The sequence below is a fragment of the Colossoma macropomum genome, unplaced genomic scaffold (assembly GCF_904425465.1).
Source record: "Colossoma macropomum unplaced genomic scaffold, Colossoma_macropomum, whole genome shotgun sequence".
NCBI classification, from domain to species: domain Eukaryota; kingdom Metazoa; phylum Chordata; class Actinopteri; order Characiformes; family Serrasalmidae; genus Colossoma; species Colossoma macropomum.
This window is the reverse complement of record NW_023494796.1, coordinates 8,416,248-8,442,229: the sequence shown is the minus strand read 5'-3', so window position 1 is coordinate 8,442,229 and position 25,982 is coordinate 8,416,248. Positions and strand designations below refer to the sequence as shown.

The following is a 25,982-nucleotide window of genomic DNA, read 5'->3' as shown; positions in this document are numbered from 1 at the left end:
AAGGTCGTGACAAGTGCGCTTGAGCAAGGCACCTAACCCCCAACTGCTCCCCGGGTGCCGTGGATAGGGCTGCCCACCGCTCTGGGCACGTGTGTTCACTGCCCCGTAGTGTGTGTGTATGTGGTGTTTCACTGCACAGATGGGTTAAATGCGGAGGTGAATTTCCCCGTTGTAGGATTAATAAAGGATAACTTATTTATTATTTATTTTATAAAATTTCATGACTGTATTGAAATTCAAAAGTCATAAGACCTTCAATAAAATAACATGGGGGACATCCTATCAACACTTGATTTGAAGTGAATTATCAGCAGCTTTGTGTTTATACCCAGTCAGTATATCAGCTCAGTTCAGTCTTTCTGTAAGCAGCTAAACTCAATATTTAAGATGCGGTTTAAACCTGCGGGAGAAATCTTTAATAATTCATAACTAAAGCGCTCTTTAGAGCACAGGTTTAAAATGTTGCATGGCTGAATAAATGAAACTGACGTTTCTGTTTGAATTTTTCATGAAAATGTGTGAGATCATGTGTGGCAGATCAAGATGAGGTTTAACCTGAACGTAAATCTACAATGATACCTTGTTTGGATGTTATTAAATTGCAAATAATAACATGCAGTACTAACAAATACTAAATGATATTATGAACCACTGAGCCTAAATATGAACCATCATTATATAAAGGAGGACAGAGGCACGATTAATGTGATAGTCATATGACAGTCGTTTGAACACCCCCCGCGAAAATAAGTGAACACATCCTCTACAAAAAACACAAATATTATTTTTTTGCACATTTTAAATGCACAATTTCTATTTATTTATGAAGTTAACCTGTTGGAAATAAGAAAACAAAATATAAAATATGCCATAACTTAAACAGTCCACATTTTATGTGAAATTCATCAAATAAACAGTAATTGTGAATTAAAATGTGCAGAAGTGTGTTTGCCATAGAGGAACTTATTTTCACTTAGAAAAGCAACAAAACGTGCAGTTTAACTGGGGTGTGCAAACTTTTGCCCATGACTGTATGAAGAGAAAGAGGCAGAGGCCAAACAGAAATAGAAGTCAAGCGATGGAAGAAGAGAACATTATACATTTATTATTGAACCACCCTTTGAAATCCAAAAGACTGGGAATCGGGGTCAAAGAAAAGGAAAAAACTCATTGCACTACTTAGTAAAGCGTTACTAGTAATAACTCTCATAAAAAATGTACAAATGTTTGTTAAAAATTTTTATATCAAGCCTTCAAATGATTTTGGTTACAGATATTATACATATGAAACTACATCATCGTGTTAAATGATACAATTGTAATTTTTAATGGAAAACAAATTAAAACCCATAAAAAATCAGAAGCTCTCATATTTGTTTAGGCAAAATGAAAAAAAAAGAAAAACAAACACCATAAATAGTAAAAATGAGGTAACTGCTATTGTACCAAGCAGGAGGGGAAGGAAAAAAAATGGAGAAAGAAAAAAAACGGTTTAGTAACGTGACCCAAATGTGCCTGGAACGAATTGACCAATGAGAACACGAGGTCAGCGTCGTGACTCTGTGGTCACCGAGGACATGACGTATGACACTAAACTGGACGAGACGCTGGAGGATGGCTGAAAGGCATCTGCTGTTAAGACACTACGGGTTTCCAAGCTGACGCTACAAAAGCCTTACGACTCTACACAGCCCAGCCATAGAGCCTGCATAGTGCGACACAGTGGCTGTTACCACCACTCGTAACCATTTATGACACTCCAGTCACACACGCTCGCTCGCACGCGCTAGTCGAGTCAGTGGCAAGTCGTCTGCAGTGAGTCTCACACATGCTGGAAATGGTTACGATGCTCCTACGACGCGTCTATGGCAGGTTGAGAGGGCTTTATTCAACACAGTCGACAGAGAGAGAGAGGGGGAGAGAGAGAGGCTAGGCAAAGACTGCAGGAGCGAAAGCTTGAGAGGAAGAAGGATGCGTCTGTATGCCGCCCACAAATGCTTTCATAACAACTGTTGCTAGGTCGGACAACCGTTATGGTTACAAGACTGAAAAAAGGCCTCATTCAACCTAATTGTAACTCCAGCACACGAATCAGTCTGTGTCAAAATAGTTAGAAAACACTTAATTTCAAATGATATTTATTTTGTATGTGTATGAAAAGTCGGACTGTTAGTACAGATCAACACTATCAAGCTGACGTTAGCATGGTGGCCAATTAATCAATACTTTAAACAACACTGTCATTCACAACCTAGTGTCGCATAGCCACAGCAACACTGTCCAGCTCAGCAGCGTAGCACTGAGTTTTAAACTCTTTTTCAGTTTCTCATTAGTTCGGATGGGATTTGTGTGAATATTCTGTAAACCCACCAACAGTTGTTAGAAAAGAACACATCTGAGGACGGAGCACAGATAAGGTAAACAGGAACTTCTGCATAACTAAACATAACTTCAGATGAGATGTAAACAAGCCATTCAGAGCGGTTTGGTGTGAAATGCTCTGTTCTAAAGAAACTTACGGAGCCAGAATTGTTCACAGTGGTGGTGATGGGAACCAGACGTCCACCTCTAAAAGCTCCCTCACTGAAAGTGTTTACATGAACTGGTTATGAACACGCTGCCTGATGTCAAACACTGTTATGACATTATTAGATAAATGTTGGTCTAAAATGCCCACTCATGGTGGAGAGGTCACCAACACTACATATAAAACTCAGAAAACGTGTAGGTTCACTGGTGGTTTTGGATAGTAAGTGAAATGGCTATATTTGTGCTGTAGAAATCGCAACCTCTGGTTCCCATCACCACCACTGCAGAGATCAAGAGTGGGTAAGATTCTCTAGAATGAAGCATTTCACATCAAACCACTCTGAATGACACTGTTTACATCTCAACCATTTAATTATGCAGAAATTTTATTCTCTAAGGAAAGACATCCTTTCTGAGAGAAAGAAAGAGAGGAGGAAGGGAGAAGAAACCAGAATAAAAGGCCTGACATGCTAATTTGGGGGATTCCTTCCCTGCTTTGTAGTGTACAGATTCTGTGTGCTTTTTGGACATTCGTTCCCTCTACGTGCCTTTACCTGTTCATTTTACACGCCCACCCCCACCTGTGCTACCCGACTGAAGATTCATCACGGCGACCTTAAAGTGATCCTTGAGTGCGCATGCATTCTCAACAAACTACTCCTCACTGAGTGTGCGTTAAGTGCTGAGTCAGTGGTGATCCTGTGCTAAACGTAAAAAAGGGGAGACGTTTTTGAAAGTCTTGGGGGGAAGAAATGTAAATTGGACTCCTCCGTTTTCCTCTTTTGACTCTCTTTCTGCTTGAGTTCATCACTCAGCTTCTCTAAAAGCATCACAGTTTAAAAGGAACGGCTTGATCAAAGGTGCTAATGTGGCTAACAGTGAAAAGAAGGAAAGTGATACCAGTTAGCGTGGTGTAATCTGCATAATGCTCAGTAGTAGATTACGCAAGGCCTGTGCCGGTAATAGAACTGCATGGTTTCGCACTGCTTTACCTGTAATTTGACAAAACATTAAGCTTTAACCTGTAAGCCATCACTGCCCCCGTGTCCACTTCAGAGTCAAAGTCGCTGGAAGTACTGCTGTCATCATCTCTGCAGGTATTTCTGCTGATGCTTCCAAGAACATCACTGATGTTTTCAGAAGCATCAGCACATTTACTTATATATGTACTACTACTACTACTACTACTACGAATAATAATAATAATAATGGTAACTATGGCAACAAATTTGCTGGACAAAGGTATCCCAGGTGACTGCTAGGCCATTGCTTTGGCATATTAGGTGGTTGCCATGGTGTTAGAAGGCTGTTACTATGGCACCCAGTGTGGTTGCTAAGGTGTCACTAGGCCATTTTGAGATGGTTCCTAACTCTGAAGCAGACTCGGGGGTAGGGAGGGGGGGCAAATGACAGCGTGTGAGTGTGTCAAATAAAAGGTAACAGCACAGTCCAGTAAAAGTTTTGGATGCAGTATACGGTCATCTTTAATTTGGCTAGAAAAAAGTATAATTAATCTAGTAATAAAGAACAGAAATGCAACCTCACATGAACTTTACAGTCCAATGTCGTGGTCACTGTAGCCGCTTAGCTTAGCCTGACTGGATGAGAGCTGAGACATGAATGTTGTTCCGCCAAAGAGGTGAAAGTCTGAAACCTGTGGTTTGCAGAACAGCAGTAAATGGGATTTTACCATCACTGGTGGCTGTTCGTTTTCATTTAGCGTTAGCAACATTAGCTTTTTTTGACTGAACTATTCCTTTAAATCCTTTAAACTATGACACTTTCAGAACTCACCCTGATCTCTCTGTGGCACGTTTGCAGAAGGCTAAAGAGGAATTTTCATTAAAAGAACGAAAAAGGCTAATAAAATAGATTTCTATGGAAGGAAGACTACATCATTCTTTTTCTTTTCCAGGATTATGGAGAGATGAATAAAAAATGGAAAAGAAAGAAAAGACATACTAAAAGTTTGGGCAGGAAAAACGACGTAATCCGATTGTGCTACGTTGAAGCACGCCCACTGCTCCTCGTTAACCAATCACGCGCCTCGTTAGTGACAGCCAATCAGAGACGAGAACAGAAGAAGTGAGAGCGGTTAAGCCAGTGTTCTGTACCACACATACAGGATAAATAACACACACGAGTAACCAATGATGCGCCAACACTCACGTGCAAACACACTCTTGCACGCACGCACACGAACACGCACGCACACGCGCACACACCCACACACACACACACACACCTCACAGTATTCCAATTCTATAAGACTGCTAGATCATAACTGAGCAAAAAAACCCACCCGAAAAAAAGCCCAACTTTATATATAGATACAATTTGCCATGTTTTTCCTCATTTTTGGAAAAAAAAAGAACACAATTTCTTTTCTTTTTTAAAACATGTATGAATTGTGTTATTCTGTCCCTCTATATTGATACATACATATATATATTTATATATAACTTTTTTATTGGTAGAGTATAAAAAGCACATGCACACATTTGTCCACTTCCTCTTACAAGCTACCTTCACACCACCGGTGTGCTCACATGCTAGGGAATGTTAGTACACGTATCTGAACACGCACACACGCACACGTTCCTGTACTTACGCAAACATACAATGAAGACCGCGACCACCCTGTACCCACCCGAGATTAAAAATAAGAACATAACAACAACATGATCAGAGAAATGGCAGTGGTTGGAGTGACCTAATCTGAGGAAAAAGAAGGAAAACAAAATCAGAATCTTTACACGAACCATTATCTTTGGACTCATGGGGTTAATAACCATAGCAACCGGAGACATGTGTAGGGGTGTATGTGTGTTTGAGAGTACATGTGTATCTGTGCTTGTTTTGGATGACGCTGAGCACAGCGCGAAAGGAAGCTCAGCACTGAACCTTTACAGTCGAGTGTATGTGTGACCGGTGGTGATGGGGGGGCATATGAAAGGAAGTTTCGACTCTATGCAACAAGAGACGGGGTGAGAAGTCCAGTGTGTTGAGAGATTTCAGACATTTGGGAGTCCAGCTGGCTGCACAGAGCAATGTGATCCTGGGACGAAAAGTGGTGTGTGTGTGTGTGTGTGTGTGTGTGTGTGTGTGTGTGTGAGTGAGAGAGAGAGTGTGAATCGGGCTGGGATTGTCACTCAGAATCCCGCTGGACTTCAGAGGCGTCCGCTCGGCAGATAGGGCAGGTTCTGTTAGCCTGAAGAGGCAAAGGAAGCAAAAAAGCGTCAGGGGGTCAAATCAATGAGAAATCAGTGATAGTAATGGCAGAACTGAACAGCAGAGTAACTGAACCCAATTAAAGGGGAACTGCGCCAATATTTAAACATGTTTGCATGATTAAAGCATTCTGAAGGGGTGTACATGCAGGGTGCTTTGATGCAAAACAGTACCCAAAGAAAACTTATTTTTAGAATTAGGACTATTTTACCATTATCAGTATTACATATACAAAACTCAAAGATCCCTGGTTGCCTTGGATAGTAAATAAAATGATTTTTCATCGCTGTCCTGAAATTTTAACACAATCAAAGGGCAAAACCTGGACAGATCCAAATGGACATCCAATGTTTTTGCATTTCAGTGACGATTTGCCTTACAGACATTGTGACCCCTGGTTCCTCAAGAAATCAGCCTAAATTTCTCTACAATAAACTTCATAATCAAAGGAATTGTTAATTCATTTCACATCAAACCACTCTGAGTAACTGTTGACATCTAAACCCCTAAATTATGCAAAAACAAAAAATTGGTGGAATTCCCCTTTAATTACTTCATGGCTTCAACACACACACTCACCTTGAGCCACTTGTCAACACACTTGGCATGGAACTCATGATTGCAGGGCAGGACTCGCAGCAGCTGTCGAGACTCAAAGTCACACATACACACCACACACCTGCACACAAACACATAAGGTTTAAAACGTCATCATTTACTAAATAATTTAACATATAAAGAACTCAAGTTCATGTCTGTATGTGTTTGTGGGCTTCAGCTTCCTAACAGCATTCACGGTGATATACAGAGCAGAACCAGGTGATATTCCAAGTAACTACTTTATGCAGAAAAAAATAAAAATAAAACAAACAAATCATCAATTTATACACACACACACACATATATATATATATATACATACATATATATATACACACATATATATATACACACATATACACATATATATATATATATATATATATATATATATATATATATATATATATATATATATATATATATACATACACATACACACACACACATATATATATATATATATATAGTGAGAAACTGAGTTAACTCGCCAACCATGAACAGTAAAAGTAAAGATATAGTTACACTGTATGATCCAGCTACCAACTAACTGCATGCCATACTGTCTTTAGACATTACATTTTTAGTCTGGTCAGGAGGAATGACATCAAAGGTCATATCTAGAGACTGCTAAAATAAGCCTCCAATCTGGATCTTCAGTCACCTTCGCGGATCACGCAGCTGTGCTTTTGGTCGATGATGCAAATTCACATGCATGTTTTTTCCTCTGAAATTTCTTACATAAAACTCTAATGATGATCTTTTCCTTAGCAACGAATGTAATTTTGCTCATGAAACTGCCCTGACCGGGCCTTAAGGAGCGTTACTGTGTATGTGTGCTACTCACAGGGTCTGCTCAGACTGGTGATTGCTGGGGTTGAATCTATAGGAAGGCAGCTGTTCTATATCAGCTTTAGTCAGACCACGCGGTTTGGCTTCTCCAAGACGCTCCGCTAGGTTCAGCAGAGCCTGCACACAAACACATTAAAGAAAGGAAATTAATAAGAGGTTGGTAAAAGAAAGCCAAGCATAAACATTAACACACACATATGCATACATATACACATATACATCACATTTATTATCACAGTTATCTCCAGGAACTTTGTGGTTTTACTTTGAAGTAATACATGTTTACGCTAGCCAACATTTGTAAAATATGACTTTCAAGGTTACAGAACTGTGGCTCCTTCTTCTTGAACTCCAGAGCTCTTTAGCTTTATAGCTTATCAAGTGGAGACCTCTACAGGTGATACACTACAGGTGAACAGGGTAATTTCTTAATATAAAACCAAGTTTTTTGGTATTAAAAGGCTTGCAAAAAATATATTTAAAGGTAGCAAAGGAGATATTACGTACGTAAATATGCCTACATTTAAAAAAAAAAAAAGTCTCGCTTTTGGATGATAAAATGTTTATTTTATTATGACAACACACTCCAGCAAAATTATCTTACACAACAGATTACTGGGACCTCATTGTTTTACTGGTCATTTAGGTCATTTGTAGTTCACATTCTTGCTTAAATTCAGCTACAAGCAATATATTAAGAAACGCTTATTTTTCAGAACATGCTCAGGAACAAAAATGTCCAATTTCATGAATGCAGGTCTACTAGAAGCTGAGATTTTTGGTTCTAAACACAGAGAAAAGCCAATTGTGAGAAAAACTGCACCCAGTGAGACTTCATTGACATATGACAACATGGTTGTGCCAGATGTGGGCAGAGCTTAGCTTCCATTAAAATTGCTAACTTGTGGAAAATAAACTTAGAAGCAAGTGGACATGAACTGACTAGACATGCTGGAATAAATATATCTGTCATTTTTTAAACAGATTACAGTTTAGGAGAAGAGTTGGTACAGACACAATTTACCAAAACTCAGAAAAATGACTGACAGGACCAAAATCGCTATTTCTGCTTTAAATCCTGACTGGCTTAAGCGATTTTTAGAGCAGTAAAAATGTATGTTTGTTCATAGCAGTGTGTGCTTTAAAGAATGCTAATAGTGATTAAAAGGAGCTGGGACCAGTTCACATAATGGCATTAAATGGCTGGCAACTATTAACGAACAACTTAGAATCAGCACTTGGGACGTGCACCACTGGACCCTTCTGATTATAAAGTACGCATGTGGTTACTTTTATTGTCCTAACTTTCAAACAGGTTTAACCAATGTCTGAGGATATATACTGGACATTTTAGTCTCTGCTATGATCTGTGTTTTCATGCCAGCCTTAAAACGGTCCTGCTGGGATAAATCAATTTTAACTGAACTGAAAGCACAGCTGAATGAACCACATTAAAAGAGAGAAATTTCACCTCATAATTCTCCACTTCTCCATCATCTACGTCCAGCTCTAAGCTGATGGCAGGTCCCACTGCTGTAGGCTGCATTGGAAGAACAGACCTACAGAGAAAGAGAGAGAAAGAAAGAGAATGTGTCACCACACAGCACAGCTTTTCACAGTGGCTCGCTGCAAAACACCTGCTATGAGCTGCATTCACACTGCAAGCAGTACTGCTGCTGAAATGACTGGTATATGATAGAAACAGAAAAGATATGTTTCACTGAGAAGAGTTACAAAAGATCTGAATTAGTAAGACTTGTGTATTTTACAGACATTTGTGTTGCTTTGTTATTATCATTATTTTCATTATTATTATGCTGTTACTTTAGCACACATACATAACCTCGTCATACCAAATTATAAATAATCAGGTGTAAATATTCAGCTGCATGTTTAAGTCTGTTGTCATGCTTGTAAACTGTATTTATTTTTATAGTTTAATACTAACATATAGTTAGTATATGTATTTCTCTACCCATTAAAGATTTAAATCAATAAACAGTAGCACAGTGCCTCAGTGTGGACATTTTGGACAATGTATACATCTTATTAGAGGATACTGACATATATCCACATACACAAATCTTCTAACAAAGGTATTCTGTATTCTGATGTATTCAGTTGAAGCAACTGTGTGGGCAAAACTCACAGGAAGTAGGGGAGGAGGCTAGGGTGATAAGGGGGCGGAGGCACGGCTTGCTGAGAACGATAACGCCGGCCTGTGATTCGCCGAGGCATGAAGTGAGGATATGGCTAGAAACAGAGAGAGAAAGAGAGAAAAATTAACAAATCAAAGTAATTACTTTAGCTAGGTTTTTTGTTGCTAATTTAAACTTTGCAGGGACGAATTGACCACCATGCTAATGTTAATGTTAATTATAATACAGGACAAACGACTAACCCAAACAGTGTGGCTTTTGACAAGCATTCAAAATAAATATGACGTGAAAGAAACGTCACACTTAAAATGTGTTTTACTGCAAATAACTGAGTTGTGTGCTACAATTTCTTATTAGTTTGAATGGGATTTTTGCCAAAGTTCTCTAAAGTTTGTCCAAATTAGTAACAGTTGCAATATTAAAAAAATAAAATAAATTAAATTTGGATGGAGCAAGGACGAGGCCAGCTCTCGATTCCTTTACTCCTTCAAAAGTCTCTCAAACTCAAATTTTGTCATTCCTTTCCAAGACTCATCCACCTTGTTCTGCTGAACAGTGAGTTATTCTCATGGTGCACTAATATAATAATCAATAATGCATTATGGATGATACAATTACACAAGCTGCAGAGTGGGAACTGTACACTGTATGTAATGTAACTGTGAGTGATGCATTATGGGTAACGTAGTCCACTCACCACTCCGAAGAGCTCCTGGGGAAGGGGTTCGTGAGAGAGGAACTGCAGAGGGGTGGATGGGGGCAGGGGGCTGGGGTGGCCCGAGTGGGGGTAATTAAAACTGCCCCCCACAGAAAGGTGATCCCCCAAAAGCTCCACTTCATTCTCGATCCTCTGCAGTGGCTGCACATACAGAAAACGTACAACTTATTCAGTGCTGCACCAAACTAATGAGCAATTGTGTGGAATGTTAAATTAACTGAAATTAGCAGTATTTTCAGTACTGAACTATCAAAAATAATTATGCTTCACCATTTATTGGCAACCCACCCCTAAAACAGACACACACACACACAGTGGAGAGATGAGAGGTACTGTAGATCTGGGCTTTAACCACTATGTGAGGACTAATGTCCCCATGAGGACCATAAGTCATGACAATTTTTGTGTCACTGGTCCTGGCAAGAAATGGTTATTTTTTGGTAAAAGTAAACCAGCTAGAAGGTTGCTGACTGGTTACTAAGGTCAAGGTTAGGTGTGGGAGTAGCATCACACAACTACAGTAATAAATAAACAGAAATACTCACTGACATAATAACACGTGCGGTGTGTGTGGTGCTCACCGATCGTGACTGTTGTGTCTGGAAGGGCAGGAACTGTCCTGGTGGGGGCAGATGGGGCGGATGGTGTGAGAGGTGTGGAGGATGAAGCAGAAACGCTGGATCACTGGAGAGAAGAGAAGGAAACGCGTACGGAACCGGCAAGTGCTGCACTGAACACGCAGGTAACATCTAAAAGATGAAGAATGTAAGAGTGTGAGATGCAAAGAGACAAAATTGAAGAACATACAGTGCAAGAAAGAGAAAGAGAAAAAAAAAATTCTTAACATACAAAAGACTATATTCCAAAGGTAACACTACTTAAACTGATACATAACACTGTCATACCCATGCCATAAACATGTCATATGCTGTCATGAGTCATGATGACAGAGCATGTCCGGTAATACAACAGTCCTTTTTCCATTACTGTTAATGATCATAATACATGACAGTCACAACATTTGATGCTGTGATGGTTAACTAGCAAAAACTGGCATGTGGAAAAAGCTGCCATGACTTCAAATACTGGAGCAGACAATTTCTGGTAATACTAACACAACCCTGTTATATTAGCGAATACAATCTGTCATGACAGCTCATAATAGCTTAGGACATCTGCCACAACAGGTTTATGGCAGAGTTTTGTTACTGTTATGCATGGTTCATGCAGGGTTCAAGTAAAGTGTTACCATTTCAAAGAAATGCAGTCAATGAACGCAGAGCAAGAGAAAATCTATCCCAACTGAAGTTTTCCATTCTGACCACAAGGGGGCAGGAGAGCCTTACAATCAGAAGCAGTGATCATTTATAAAGGGCTGCGTGGAGCAGTATACCCACCGGAGGCGGGACGCTGCAGACTGGGTAGTGTTGCTGGCCGCTGAAGACGACGGAGCAGGCAGGCACCTGCTGCTGAGAGGAGCATGCTGGGAGATGTTGTCCCGTACAAAGTGGAGGGGGAAGGCCGTGGGGCGGCACCGGGGACACGGTATATGATACCGGGACTGTACCCTGAGGGAGCTACAACACACAGACAGACATCCATTGATATCTTAGGGCACATCATCCACCACGGTTTAGGAAATGCATACAGTCTTGCGCTCAGTCCTAATTATTAGCTAATTAATAATTATTACTAATTATTAACAGCAGCAAACACACACACACACACACACACACACTCCAGTGAAACACTGTTGAACAAAAACTAATGTCTTTAATTTTTGAGAATATAAATGTACATCGGCTGACAGAAACGGTTATCGGCCATAATCGATAAGAATCGGTATCGGTCAAGCCCTAGCACTAAGCTTGGACAATAAGGTAAATATAGACAAATGATTATCGCTTGATTATCACTACAGTTTAGAGTGGTAAATGTTATAATCAGGATCCAAATTCAGTTAGGAAGCAAAACGTGAGAGTGAAAGTTTTCCTTGACGGTAATTTAAATACTATATAGTTACCAACTGGGCTAGCTTCTAACATTACTCAATAACATATAACGCTTAATATCTAACAGCACAGATGGCAGGTAACCCTAAACATCCAGTGGTTCTCTGTGCTTTTTTGCTTGAAGAACAAAATACTGCCAAACTGGCATGTTGGCACCCTGCTTCTGGACAAGCTTGTCCATTTTGCTTTCTACAGGAAAGTTTTTGTTTCATTTGCATGTACCTCAGCATTCTTTGCCAGACAAATTCGACATTATAACCTTTAATGTGTGATGTACCAAGTATGTATGTTATGTATAAATAATTAGTGGGTGATGTTCTGTTAGTGTAGCTTATAATAAAGTATAATAATCTCTACTGTATATTTGTATGCTTGTACAAAGAGAAAGGTTAAATATAGGCAAAGCAATGAGGAAAAAAAAAATCATGTAGGACCTAAACGGACTGGAAAAATGATAATTTCTATAATACTGGCAATTATTTACATAATTGCAATATTCAGTTGTATTAATTAGCAGCCCAAGGCTACCTAAGCACACACTTTCCACCCCCCAATTTTTTGTCTTTGATGAGCATGAAGAACTGAACTGCTTCCAAACCGAGGAACACACAACTCAGATGACCACAGTAAAGTCTACTAGTGTAGAAACACACTCACACTCACACTGCTTGCAATATATAATTAATTATAAACTAACAACAAAAACTACAGACCCAAACCACTGCTGTCCTCACCTGTTCATGGAGGTCCATCACCATGGTGCCCTGTTGCTGTGGGTGCAGTAACCGTGGCGACAGAGTGGGGGGGTGGAAGGCGCGGGGCTCGTCCAGGCCGGTCGGAGGGTGGGGTGGTGCCTGGCCGTATGGATGGAGCGAGTGAGGATGAGGAGGGTGGCGATAGTTTTCGTCCTGACCGCCGCCGGGCGAGCCGTGGTGGGGCGGGTGGAGCCGAGACAGACGCTCGCGACGGCCCCGCTGGCGACGAACTGGGGGGCTGCAGACAGAGAGGGGCTTTAAAAAACATCACTGATCGACTCTATCAACTAGTAACACTAGGTGTTACGTATCACCATAATCTATAGCATCAGTATTATCAATATAATTAGCATCCAATGTAAGAAATATCATTATCAACATAACCATTTTCAGCTTAATGTAAATATTGCATATTTTTGCTAAATGTAGTGCATAATTTCTATTTATTCGCTGAATTTAACATATTAATACTTCCATATGCCACATCATCGCGCACACAGTCCGTACCTGCGTCTGTGTCGTGCAGGCGTGTGACAGCGCTCTGGGTGGTAGGGCGTGTGGGGGTATGGGTGTGGCCTCCGGCTCGGAGGCAGCTCCCACGGTCTGATTGGAGGAGAGGGAGTGGAGGGCGGGGCCGAGGTGAGCTCCAACACAGACTGCTGGGAAAGACGCTGACGCTTTGGACTTGGGGAGTCCTCCGTCTGAGAAAGGTGTAAAAATACAGTGTCAATACAGTAAAAATCTCTCTCTCTAAAGTCTCCTCCACATCAAACACTTATCTGTAACTATATTTTCTTCAAAACACCATTTAAAACAGCTCATTACATTTTACATAACACACTCTTCCTCACATTAATCGGGATCGTGCACATCTCTTTTGACTTCAGTTTGGGAAATGAGTAATAATTCACTCTTTCTATCCCTCTCTTGGGAAACTGGGCGATTTTTCAGATTTAATACGCTGCAGCATGTAATAATCTGAACAAAATCTGTCGAGTTAGAAGCTGACTTCAGCTTCATGTTAACTTTATAGTCAAAATGCAAAACCTCTGATCAGCTAGCTAAAAAACGGAAATATGGCGGTAAACTGTCCCGCCGAGTAGCTGCTACAAGGCTGCGATTTTCAGGTTCTTGTTCAGAATCCCCCTCTTCAGGTTCATACAAGGCTGCACTGATATGATCGGATTTCCAGCCTGCACCATGCTGAGGTGTCCACACCTCAGATTTGTTTGTTAGACAGCTAATCAAAGGTTTTACATTTCAACCACACTTTTAAACACGACACCGGTCAGCTTCTAAATCCTTTTCCGATTTTCCCGTTTCACCTTGGCTGCATGTAAATACGCTCTGTTCTGATTGGCTGCCCTGTATTCTTCCTCATTCCAAAAGCAGTCGAGGCTGAAACAAACACTTGTTCTAACTTTAGTAGGGGCTGAACTGCGGAATAGGCAGATATTCGTAAATGCACTGGTTTTTGCGACATCAAAAATGGCCAGTTTTTGAAGCTTTGTTTCCATATGTGGACAGTATAGAACAGGGAGGGAAGGGTATGCTTCGAAACTTTGTTTAAACACTATCAAACTCAATAAAAATAAGTGAGAAAAAATAAATAAATAAAATCGGGTCTCCATGATATGGGTTCAATAAGGAAATCTTCATCTTAAATTCCTCCCCGACTGGATTCAACTCTATTTCAATACGATTCTAAATTACACTAGAGGAGCTATTAAGACAGAAAAGGAATATACAGAACAACAAGCGTATGCCAAGCTTTTCTATAACTGAAATTTTTAAAACTATTTTATCTTATCAAGAAATTGGGCATTTATGAACGACCACAGTAAATCAATTAAGATCAATTCCAACATTCAAAATTGATGCAATACACCTTCAGAATAATGAATCCGGGTTTATCGATGCACTTTTCTCACAGAGACAACCTTATCTGTTTATATGATCAAGTGTGTGAAACAGAGATCTAGATACAGTGCGTGTGAGAGGGAGTAATTCTTGTTTGCTGTTTTTCATTTTGAGTACAGTCAGTCTATTGTGCCTGACAGCATTAAAGGCATTTCCTCTGACGACATGGCCTTCTGTTGCCTGAAGCAAAGTGAGGTCACTTCCTGTAAGAGTGAGGAAACCCTAGTGGGGGAGGGACCGCTGCTCAACACACATGCAGACACACACACACACACACACACACACACACACACACGCGAACACACCCACACTCTCCCACACCCCTAAAGCAGCCCCACACATGCCGGACAAAAGAGAGTCTTGTATGACAGTCACTGCTCTTACAAAACCTTCTAGTTATAGTTCATAACGTCAACGAATGTAATGAGATTATCGGAGTCATTTTTGACCATTTTCTGTTGATCCAGTCACTGAGATATTCACACAACATAAAGGGCAGCTGGTGTTTTACGAACGGTATAAAATAATGGTTTTGAGTTACGAGGCCTTTGAGTGACAGTGATATGTAAATGTCAGAGTGGGTGAGTATCCTGTATGGCGTAACAGTGATGAACTCGCAGTATGATGAAAAGCACTTCTTATCTGCTCGATCTACCCCGCAGCCCTTTATAGGAAATCACTGACTCACAGGGAGCTTTCTCAACCACATACACACGCACACAGTGCACTGCCAACACGAACACACAGACATACTAACTCAGTAGCTGACTAATACACAGACATGTATGTACATGTTTGTTTTTATACAGTGTCAGTACTTATACATACATGTGACTAATGTACGTATATTAGTCAGCTAGTGAGTTAAAATGTCTGGCTTTCCCCTCCAGAGGAATACCACCCAACCACCCACCCACCCACCCACACACACACACACACACACACTTCTACACATACATATACAGACAGACATTATCTGTCTGATCCACTCATACCGACGCAACCCACAACCACCATGGCAGAGTCACACCAGCGTTGAGAATGACCCTTTTGGTACTGTGGTGGTCCTGACTATTAAATCACTGGGTAAAAGGGGGCTAACAAAGTATGCAGAGAAACAGATGGACTACAGTCTGTTATTGTAGAACTACAAAATGCACATATATAGTAAGTGGAGCTGATAAAATGGACAATGAGTGTAGAAACAAGGAGGTGTAGTTAATGTAGTGGCTCGTTTGTATATACACACACACACACACACACACACACACACACGTTTCTATATGGATTAATAATGTATTTCCCATATGTATTATTAGGGGTGTAACAATCGTCTCAGCCCAAAATTTAACTTGATTCACAATACTGGGTTCATGATTCAGTATTCTCACAATATTCTGAACAAAACTCAAAGACAAATGATGACTATGATCGTGCTGTTGCACATCTTACTGGTAACACTACAGCTAGGAGGCAGGAGTAGTGCTGGAGTGAACTCATGACTGGTGTTGATCATCTGCAGGCTTTGGTGTTCAAACAATGCGACTTCATCAGATGGCATAATTAATAGAATACATTCTTCACAACTTGTCATCTCCACAGTGCACACTGTTACAGTTACGCATGCGATTTCATGATATACAGGTACCTGTATGAAATATGATGTAAGTATTAAGAATCTGTCTGCCATGATGTGTTCTGTATTAGTTGGAGGGAAGGGGAAGTCAGGAGGATCTGACTAACAGACACACACACACACACACACACACACACACACACACACACGCGAACACGCTGTTTAATCATACATGTAAGTCTCCCTGTGTCTTAGAGTCACTCAGGCTTATTGTAAAACCTGTGAGGAGGGTGTGGGCGAGTGAATGAGTGAAAAAAAACGCATGTGTGACTTTCAGAGGACACACACACAAACAAAAAGAAAACAAAACGTCAAATGAGGCACAACTAACAACGTCACACCCCCCCCACACACACACACACACACACACACGTTGTGGGTGGTAAAGTGATCTCACACAGTAGAGTGTTAAGCCATAGTGTGGAGAGACAGCCAGCACAGAGACTGTCTGTGTGTGTGTGTGTGTGTGTGTGTTTAATCACTAACAGGAAACAACTGTGGAGCAAGATCCAAGACACACACATCTGAGTCAGGATATTTCTTTATTCCCCTCATGTGTCCTTAACCAGTCTGAGAGTAAGAATGTTCCACCCCTCCTCCATCTGCTCTACAGTCTACATCGGGGGTCCGATCGATATGAAAACTGTGCCGCAATTACTAAGATACAAACTCTGATAACCGATAATGTCAGAATTTAACGAGGTCAGAATTTACACATACTCCAGTAGTTTTAGTTCAACAGTGCTTTACTGACTGATGAGACAACATTTTTAACTCAAACCGCAAAAAAAGTTTATATAATTATTAATGTAGTGGGGGAAGGCGGAGCTTGACAGTATTCTTAGCGATTCTCTTGATTTTCCATTATATGTCGTCTATATAAAGGTTTGTTTTATAACTACGCAGGGTATATCAGTATCAATGGGTAAGAAAAACAGGTTGATATCAGTTTTAAAATAAATCTGTTGCGTGCTGCCTTCTTGGCCAGGGCTCACGTCCAAAAGAGGTTTGATAGTGATGATAGTCTTCTTTCACATGGTCATCTTAACTGAAGTGCAAAAGACCTGCTTTCCAACAAAAACAAAAGTCACTGCACACAGTGCGAGGACGTTTTCAGAAGAGAAACTGCGAATACCGCCTGAGTGGCTGCTCCCAACACAGAGACTGTAAATCCCCTTAATTCAAGACCACAACCCCTTTCTCCAGTAACCTGTCTCAGTATGGGAGGCAGTGTGGTAACGTCTGCTCCAATCAGAGAAGAACGTGCCCATGTCTCAGATCAGAAACTTAATTTTGTTCTTGGTACAGGTCGGTAGTTCCTGCTATAGTTTGGACGGTTTTGCTACAAGATGAACAAATGAGTTTACAGCCTATAGATCACTTAAAATAATTAAATGGCAAAAGCTTTTTGTGTTAAGGTAGCCTGTAGATCACTGCTACTGTGGCCTGTTACTTCTATTATGGTATTAATTACAATAATAGGCTGTCTTTAGTTTTTAATACCTTTGATTTAACCACAACATCATAATAGTCAACATTCATGTCTCACGAGGGACGGCGTTCTGTGCACGAAAGGCTACTGCACGGCTGCGGTATGCCTTGTTTCTGAAACCAAACATATTTAGGCTGATAGGAATATGGATATATATAAAAACACAAAAGAAAGAGATGAGAAACATGATTACACCGGATGGTGCATTTTCTGACACTGAAATTGTCCATTTTAACTGGCAATCATGAGCTGCAGTCTACAATTCAACACCATCGCCAAACAGCTCAACCTACCGTGTGGAGAATAACTGTCCGTTACTTAATAGCTACATTAGCTACAATAGCTACATCACCAAACATGCCTTGGTTGATGAACTACATTTGGAGTCCATTTATGAGCAAATTATAACTTTATAAAGGCAACTTTGTGTTTGCAACACGTCATCATTTTAACAGTGCTTTTTAAAAATGACACATTAACGCTCCTTATAAGCCTCTGCACCCTTAAACTTCCACTGGGTTCATTTATCATTTTTCTCTACTTGATCAAGGCCTCCATGTTTTATCGTCCAGTTCCTAATTTAGAACCGTATCTGCAGTTGTGCACGTTTTAAATGAGGTACACACTGACTGCCCCCTCAGAAACGTTACATACTGACTGCCCCCTCAGAAACGTTACATACTGACTGCCCCCTCAGAAACGTTACATACATACACACTCATAAATAATATATTGTTCAGCACTGAAGCTCAGATGATATAGGGTGATTATTAGACAAAGAAAAAAAAACAAACACATAGAGAGAGAAAGAAAGAAAAAAAAAAAGAAAAAGAAAGTAATAAGAGAAACAAACACAGGAATAAGAAAGAAAGGAAAAAAATGTAAAGATGGGAGGAGAGGCTAAAGAAAGGATCAAACAAAGACAGAAAATGGAAAGACAGAACAAAAGAAAGAGTGAAAGAACGAAAGGGAGAGAATGAGGGAAGGGGAGGAGGGGGACAGCCCCAGGGGACAGTGAGGGGTAGGATGTAGCTTTAGGAGCCCTGAGGATCATCAACTACAGGGGACAGATCGCCTGAAACATAGATCCCCCTACAAAACACAGATCCCCCCACAAAACAGCGCACCCCCTAAAACACAGAGCTCCCCACGAAACACTGATCCGCTCTGGGTTTTCAGAGAGCCCCCTAAAACACAGAGCGCCCCACAAAACACAGGGCGCCCCACAAAACACAGAGCCCCCCGAAACAAAGAGTGCACCCTGTAGTACAGAGCACCCCCGAAACACAGATCCCCTGAAACAGAGCGCCCCAAAACAGAGTGCCCCCTGAAACCCAGATCTAACGAAACAGAGCGCCCCCGAAAACACAGATCACCCCAAAAACACACGCCTGAAAATACAGAACGCCCTAAAACAGAGCGGCTAAAAACAGAACGCCCGAAACACAGAGGCCCCTTTAACAGCACAAAGGCACACACACACACACACACACACACACACACACACACCAGACACAACCCCTCTCTTTTTCTCCCCGTCATGTGCGCGTGCACACACACACACACACACACACACACACACACACACACACACACACACACACACACACACACACACACACACACACACACACACACACGTCAGACGGACAAACATGGTCAGACGGGTCCATTAGTATGAAACATTGATGGGGCTGCCAGTCCATGTTTGGGTGGGTGAGGGGAACTGCAGAGACAAAAATTAGGACAGAGCGTCTGTGGGCGTCACAAGAGGATCACAGTCCCCCCTCCTCCCCGCCCCCCCTCACAAATAAAACAATACTACTGATAGAACGCGCCGTTTTAACAGGGTCAGAGACTTGACCACCTAATACGCGTCATGGCTGAGCTTTGGAACATGCAAAACACCGAGCGGCCTCTACTGTGTTGACTGTTTCTGTACATCCTAAATCCTACACAGCGCTGGGCCATATAACACACATCATATCATGAAACGCTAGAACAGAGACTTCAGTCATGCATCAATCACTACGGCTTCCTCAAAGAAACAAGGCTAGATAACACCAGCCTAGTGTACAAGTAAAGCAACCCAGCATGACTATCGTCACGCCGATACTGGACTGTCTATACTGACATCTCAGAAAGGTACAATACGAGCCCTCTAACCAATCAGTGCTTCTTACTGTGTGCTCCTACAGATCTGTGAGTGTTTAGATGAATCAGGACATCCACGTAATCCAATACGGTCAATTACATTAGTCAAAATACTACAGCCACATCTCGAACCATCTCACACCATTGATCTTCCATTGGGTTTTTAATGTATTATGTAAGGTGCATCTTTTTTTTGATGAATCAAGACAATTTCTGATGCATAACGCAGGCCAAGAGTATTATATAGTACACTGTACAGACATTGGATATCATACCGCACATCCTGGAGTAAATCCTACACCCCATGTGTCAAACACAAGGCCCGTGGGCCAGACCAGGCCCGCCACACAATCCTATCCGGCCCGCAAAAGTATTTTAATTTCCATCAACATTAGCCCGTTTTTACAATGTGCTGCACTACAGTCCCCAGCATGCACTGCAACGACTCTCCTACCCCAACAACAGCCTATGGGACAGCGGTTACACCTCAATTCTACACCAGTCATTTCACCAGTTCAACCAATATAAACACTTAACATTAGCTAGCAGCTCAGAAACTGAGCCCAAGTATTAATAAACGTGCATCAAAGAAAGAATGCCAGGTGTCTAGTTAGGTAGGTTTAAAAAGACTTTAAAAGGATTTAAATTTCGAATATTTCAAGGTCTACTACAAGTGCCTGTATTTTACTGCTGAAGTTTTTGCATATTTTGAATAAAAATTGGCCAGCTGGGGTTACAGAACAACATTAATTAAAAATGAAAAGCTATTTTCCTCTGGCCCTCGGATTTGATGAGATTTTGTAATATGGCCCTTTTAATGGTTGAGTTCGAGAGCCCTGTCCTACACCGATGGCCACTAAATACAAATGGTGACCCTCAAACACATTCAAACATTCACGGATCTCACTTTGTGATGCTCATATCTTAAAGCGAAAGCTCTGAAATACATAAATATACTCTACAAGCCTCTGATCAGCCAAGAAATGCCAGATGTCTGAAGACTGACATGGCATGACACTGTTAACGTCAGCACACTGCATTAACTAAACCATCTGCATAATCTTCCATTAGTTCTCAGCTACATTAACCTTGTAGCTCCAGCGCAAAACTAAAGGAGGAAACTTTAAACTCCAAACATGTCTTAGCTGATCTAATACATCTGGGGTAAAAAGAGGGAACGTGCAAATTAGATTTTTCACCAAACTACCACTTTAAATTTGCTCGTGACACACCAATTCCCCCGTGATGTGCTTTTATCCACACTTCAGTCTTGATCAGGCCTAAATATATATATGAAGCTGCTACAGTCGTCTCACTTCATGATTAAGATTATTTTTTTTTAATTTTATTTTATTACAAATGCTACAAAAGGGAGGTTATTTCGTCCAGAGAATAGCCATGAACCTCAGGGTCCTTCTCTATTTCTCTCTTTCATTATTTTCTAACCTTTTATTTTGTCTCACCCTCCCTCCTGCTCTCGGTCTGCCCCTCCATCTCTCTCTCTCTCTCTTTCACAGCCAAACCCATTTTGAGGGCGCCTCTACATTCTCAAGCATGGAGAGCCTGTTTCTGTCTGTGTGGAAGCTCAGGAATGAACACACATAGTTTTAGCACGCTACATTCAGGCCCCACCATGAGCCGACATGTTTCTCTTCTCTTGTTTGAAAAGAAGAGCTCATTTGTATTCAATGTTTCAATGTGGTATCATATGTATGTAAATATCTATGTGTAGTAAATGTCTTGTTGTTTGCAAAAGTCAGAGACCACCCTTCATTTGATTTCCGGTCAAAATGGTTTATTTATCGTATGCAAAAGAAACATTTAACAGAAAAAAAAATAAATATATGGGACATTTTTTCACACCTCCAAAGTTCAGTCTTAGAAGTTGGTTGAACTTTCTGCTTCTTACGAACCAAGTAATCCCAAACACATTGAGTGATGTTGAGGTCTGGACTCTGGGGTGGTCAGTCCATTGTTCTGAGAACACCAGCAGCTTATTTGAGAAGGGTCTGGCTGCAGACATGCACCGCCAGCCTATTGATGACGTCAGTGCCGCTGCCACGACAGTGTTTTTGTTGGTTGATCTGCAGATTTTTTCCTTTTAATCTATGCTCTTTTCTCAGTAAGAGCTTCTTGTCAGCTACACATCCTTTCAGACTCATAGTGCTGAGTGTCTCACAGTGGAAGGATGGACAGAAACACCTGGTGATGTTTTCAGATCTGAAGTAAGAGTGGTTGATTTTCTCCTCTCTCTCAAAGATGAAAGCTTTAAGTGCTGTTTGATGGGGACAGTGCTGGTGGTCTACCAGGTTTTGAAGGGTGGTTGTTAGAAGACCCATTTTTCTGTCTTCATATTTTTTAAAACTCCAGTTTCTGAAACTCCTGTTTTCTTTCCACTCATTTTTCTTTGGCTTTCCTCTTCCTTGCGCAAGTGGATGATCAAGTATCTAAACTGCTCAGAAATTCTCCTGAAAAATTAATAACTTGTACTTGGTGGCCATTTTGACTGGAATTTAAACACATGTAGGGTCTCTGCCTATTTAACAGCACTATATACCCAAATACCTACATATACATACACATATACATATACAGATATACAGATACATTTACATCTGTAAAAGTATCAATATTTAATTAGAAATTTCTAATCCTCATCCTAAATATGACCCCAATGTTAATCTCGTAAACAAAAAAATAAAATGTCTTGGATTCTGAAAGATCATTTTGTTGGTTAGACCTGTTTTTTTTTCCCCCCAGGAAATTTGTGTCCTAAAATGTACACACACACACACACACACACACACACACACACACACACACACACACACACACCAAAAACCCAACCCTTCTTTCTTTTTTCCACACAGTCCACCTCTCTCTTCTGCCACTGTTCTCTTCTCTCGTTCTCACTCACTACACCCCACAGCTGGAGGTGAAATCATTAACGCCTCCACTCCCCCATCTCACCCTTCCGTTCTCTCTCCCCCTCCCTTCTCTCCCTCACTCTCTCACTTTCTCACCCATCATTCTTTGCTTTCTTTCCATTTTCTTTCTGTCTGTCTATGTTTTTATCTCTGTTTCTTTTTCTCCTGCCTTTAATTCTCTCTCCACATTCTTTTCCACCTCCTTTCCTCTCTGGAAGTCCTGACCCCGCCCCCTGGGGGGCCCAGTGTCGGCCAATCACAGCCCAGACATGAACTCGCCCTCCCTCTTCCTCTGACTATAAACACTGTAGTAAGAGCGAGGCTGGGAGGCTCACACACCCACACCCAACGTCATAATCATCACCAGAGCGGCTCGAGCTCTGAGTAAATGTGGGGCTCGCGCACTCAGGCGAATCCTACAAACAACATAATCCAACAAAAACAATAAAATAACATCTCCAAGCAGTACATGAGAAAACGCAAGAGAAACCAGCAAACCGCAAGTCAGCAAACACAATTAAAGCCTTCGCTACTTCCCCCAAAATAAACACCAAGCATGTTTTGGTACACACACACACACACACACACACACACACACACACACACACACACACAGACACACAGACACACAGACAGAAAAACACACAGAAAAACACACACACACACACACACACACACACACACACACACACACACAGACACACAGAAAAACACACAGAAAAACACACACACACACACACACAGAGACAGACAGACACAGACAGACACACAGAAAAACACACACACACACACACACAGACACACAGACACACAGACACACAGAAAAACACACACACACACACACACAGAGACAGACAGACAGACACACAGACAGACACACAGACAGACACACAGACAGACACACAGACACCAGCTTCTAACCCAAACTCTAACTCTAACTTATTTAACCCTCAGGTCATCGTTGAGACTAGCGGTAACAAAAACACTGTAATGCTATATGAATTATTTCTCACTGAAACAAACACAGAAATTCTGTTGAAACTGCAGATTCTAATCTTTCAAATGAACACCACATCTGCGCTGTCAGCAGATGTTTAATTGCCTGTTTACTGCATAAAACGTTATTGTTGCGCGTCACTGTTTTGTAATGTGTTTAGTGCTGTGTTATGTCATCATATTCAGTATTGCGTGTGCCTGCACTGTGACTGTATTTAGAAAATTATGTTTAGAAAATTATCTTTTCCCTACACATTCATGTCTGTCACACCTGTCACTTGTCATGTTTAGGCTGGGCCTAATCTTGACATCAGTCCAGTTAAAAAACTGCATCTGTCTATTGTTTTACGGGCAAGCAAGGTGCTGCAATTCTCCAGACATGCGGCTAGCTCCCTGGTTTGGCTTCTTCAGTACACAGTCTTATGTTTTTCTTTCTGTAAAACATTCTTCAAAAGTCTGTCGGCCAGTTTATGTAAGCAAAGAAAGCCGAACATGCATTTACCGAGATGCAACAAAGAATAAAAGTTTTAACTCCAAGTTGCCGTAACACCTAAAGAGGGCAGCAGTGAGCAATGTTTGTTTATCTGAGCTTGAGTTTGTCGTCATTTGGGAGCTATAAAGTGTAAACAGCTAGGAAGCAAGACAGCTCAGCAGCCAATCTGGCCACTTTAGGTTTAAGCATTTCAAGACAACTCAAGTGTTAAACGCAACTATTTACATGGCCCTTAGTTCTGAGTTAAAAGCTCATGACTGTGACGGGCCAAACGCTTCAGGTTTTTTGCCACTGTTTAACACCAAAGCACAGTGAAAAACATCAGAAGTGCAGACTCAAAGCTGTCAAACAGAACGTAGACCAGACATAAATCTAATCACACACTTCTGTAATTATCTAAATTATGTAACATAAATCTAACGTATAGAAAATGACAACCACTAAATTCTAAACCACCCTGCCTTTAAGTGGAGGGTTAAACGGTAAAGTAATGAGTGTGTCAAACTGAGGAACAATTGAAAAGCCAAGCCACAGACAATTAAACAGACCCAAAAGAGCCTTACCTTATCAGTGGCATCTGCACAGGCCGGCTCCGAATGATAGTGATACACTCCTCCCATTGCTCCTATAGTGAGAGAGAGAGAGAGAGAGAGAGAGAGAGAGAGAGAGAGAGAGAAAGAGAGAGAGAGAGAGAGAGAGAGAGAGAGAGAGAGAAGAGAGAGAGAGAGAGAGATTACTCACAGACACACACTAGGCTGTAATGCATTGTGTACAGACATGGACAAAATATTAGTACAGTGATTATAGTGCCGTATACAGTAAATGCTTTGTCACACAATATATTAAAATCTCACTGGGGAATCAATAAGATGACACTGCCTGAATTATTTGGTCGTAAATATCTGACATTAATTTGATTACATGAACATCTTGATTCATCAGAACACCCACAGAAACTCATCTAGATCTGTGATTGGTCAGCACACAGTAAAAACACAGTGACTGGTTAGAGTCTCATTTGTATATTGCAACCTTCTGTTTCGCGAAGGCCAATACTGAGGTAAAGATACTAATAAGTTAATCAAAAAAATGATTAAAATATAAAGAGAAAATGGGACTCCTAACAACCATGTAAGACCTGGTAGACCACCAAAACTGTCCCCATCAGATCAACAGTACTTAAAGTGTTCATCTTTAAGAAAAGGGGAAAAAATAAAATGAAAAAAATTAAATAAATAAATAAATAAATAAATAAAAAAAATCAAGCTCCATCCTTGCTTCAGACCTGGGGAAAAAAAAAATATAAAAATCCCACAAGTGTTTCTGTCCATCCTCCACCATGGAACTGCATGTCCTAAAGTTTGTAGACACCTCTCAAATCAATGGTCTTCTGTCTTAGTACTACCTTTGCTGCAGTAACAGATTCTAATCTTCTGGAAAGGCTTCACTTTAGATGTTGGAACAATGCTGCAAGGATCTGACTGCATTCAGACACAAGAGCATTAGTG

General features: G+C 40.9%; 1 protein-coding gene across 1 annotated transcript in view; it reads right to left on the bottom strand.

Annotated features, from left to right (window-relative positions):
* Nucleotides 1-1,084: 1,084 nt before the first annotated feature.
* rnf38 (ring finger protein 38) overlaps nt 1,085-25,982 on the bottom strand; it is a 51,855-nt gene continuing 26,957 nt past the window's right edge. The window contains exons 3-13 of the mRNA XM_036583754.1: nt 25,038-25,099; nt 13,364-13,557; nt 12,836-13,094; nt 11,487-11,666; nt 10,671-10,838; nt 10,069-10,230; nt 9,362-9,465; nt 8,684-8,771; nt 7,208-7,329; nt 6,340-6,439; nt 1,085-5,740 (exon numbers count right to left, since the gene is read on the bottom strand). Coding sequence (XP_036439647.1) covers nt 5,678-5,740; nt 6,340-6,439; nt 7,208-7,329; nt 8,684-8,771; nt 9,362-9,465; nt 10,069-10,230; nt 10,671-10,838; nt 11,487-11,666; nt 12,836-13,094; nt 13,364-13,557; nt 25,038-25,099 — 1,502 coding nt within the window. The 3' untranslated portion in view covers nt 1,085-5,677. The remainder of the gene's footprint in view (nt 5,741-6,339; nt 6,440-7,207; nt 7,330-8,683; nt 8,772-9,361; nt 9,466-10,068; nt 10,231-10,670; nt 10,839-11,486; nt 11,667-12,835; nt 13,095-13,363; nt 13,558-25,037; nt 25,100-25,982) is intronic.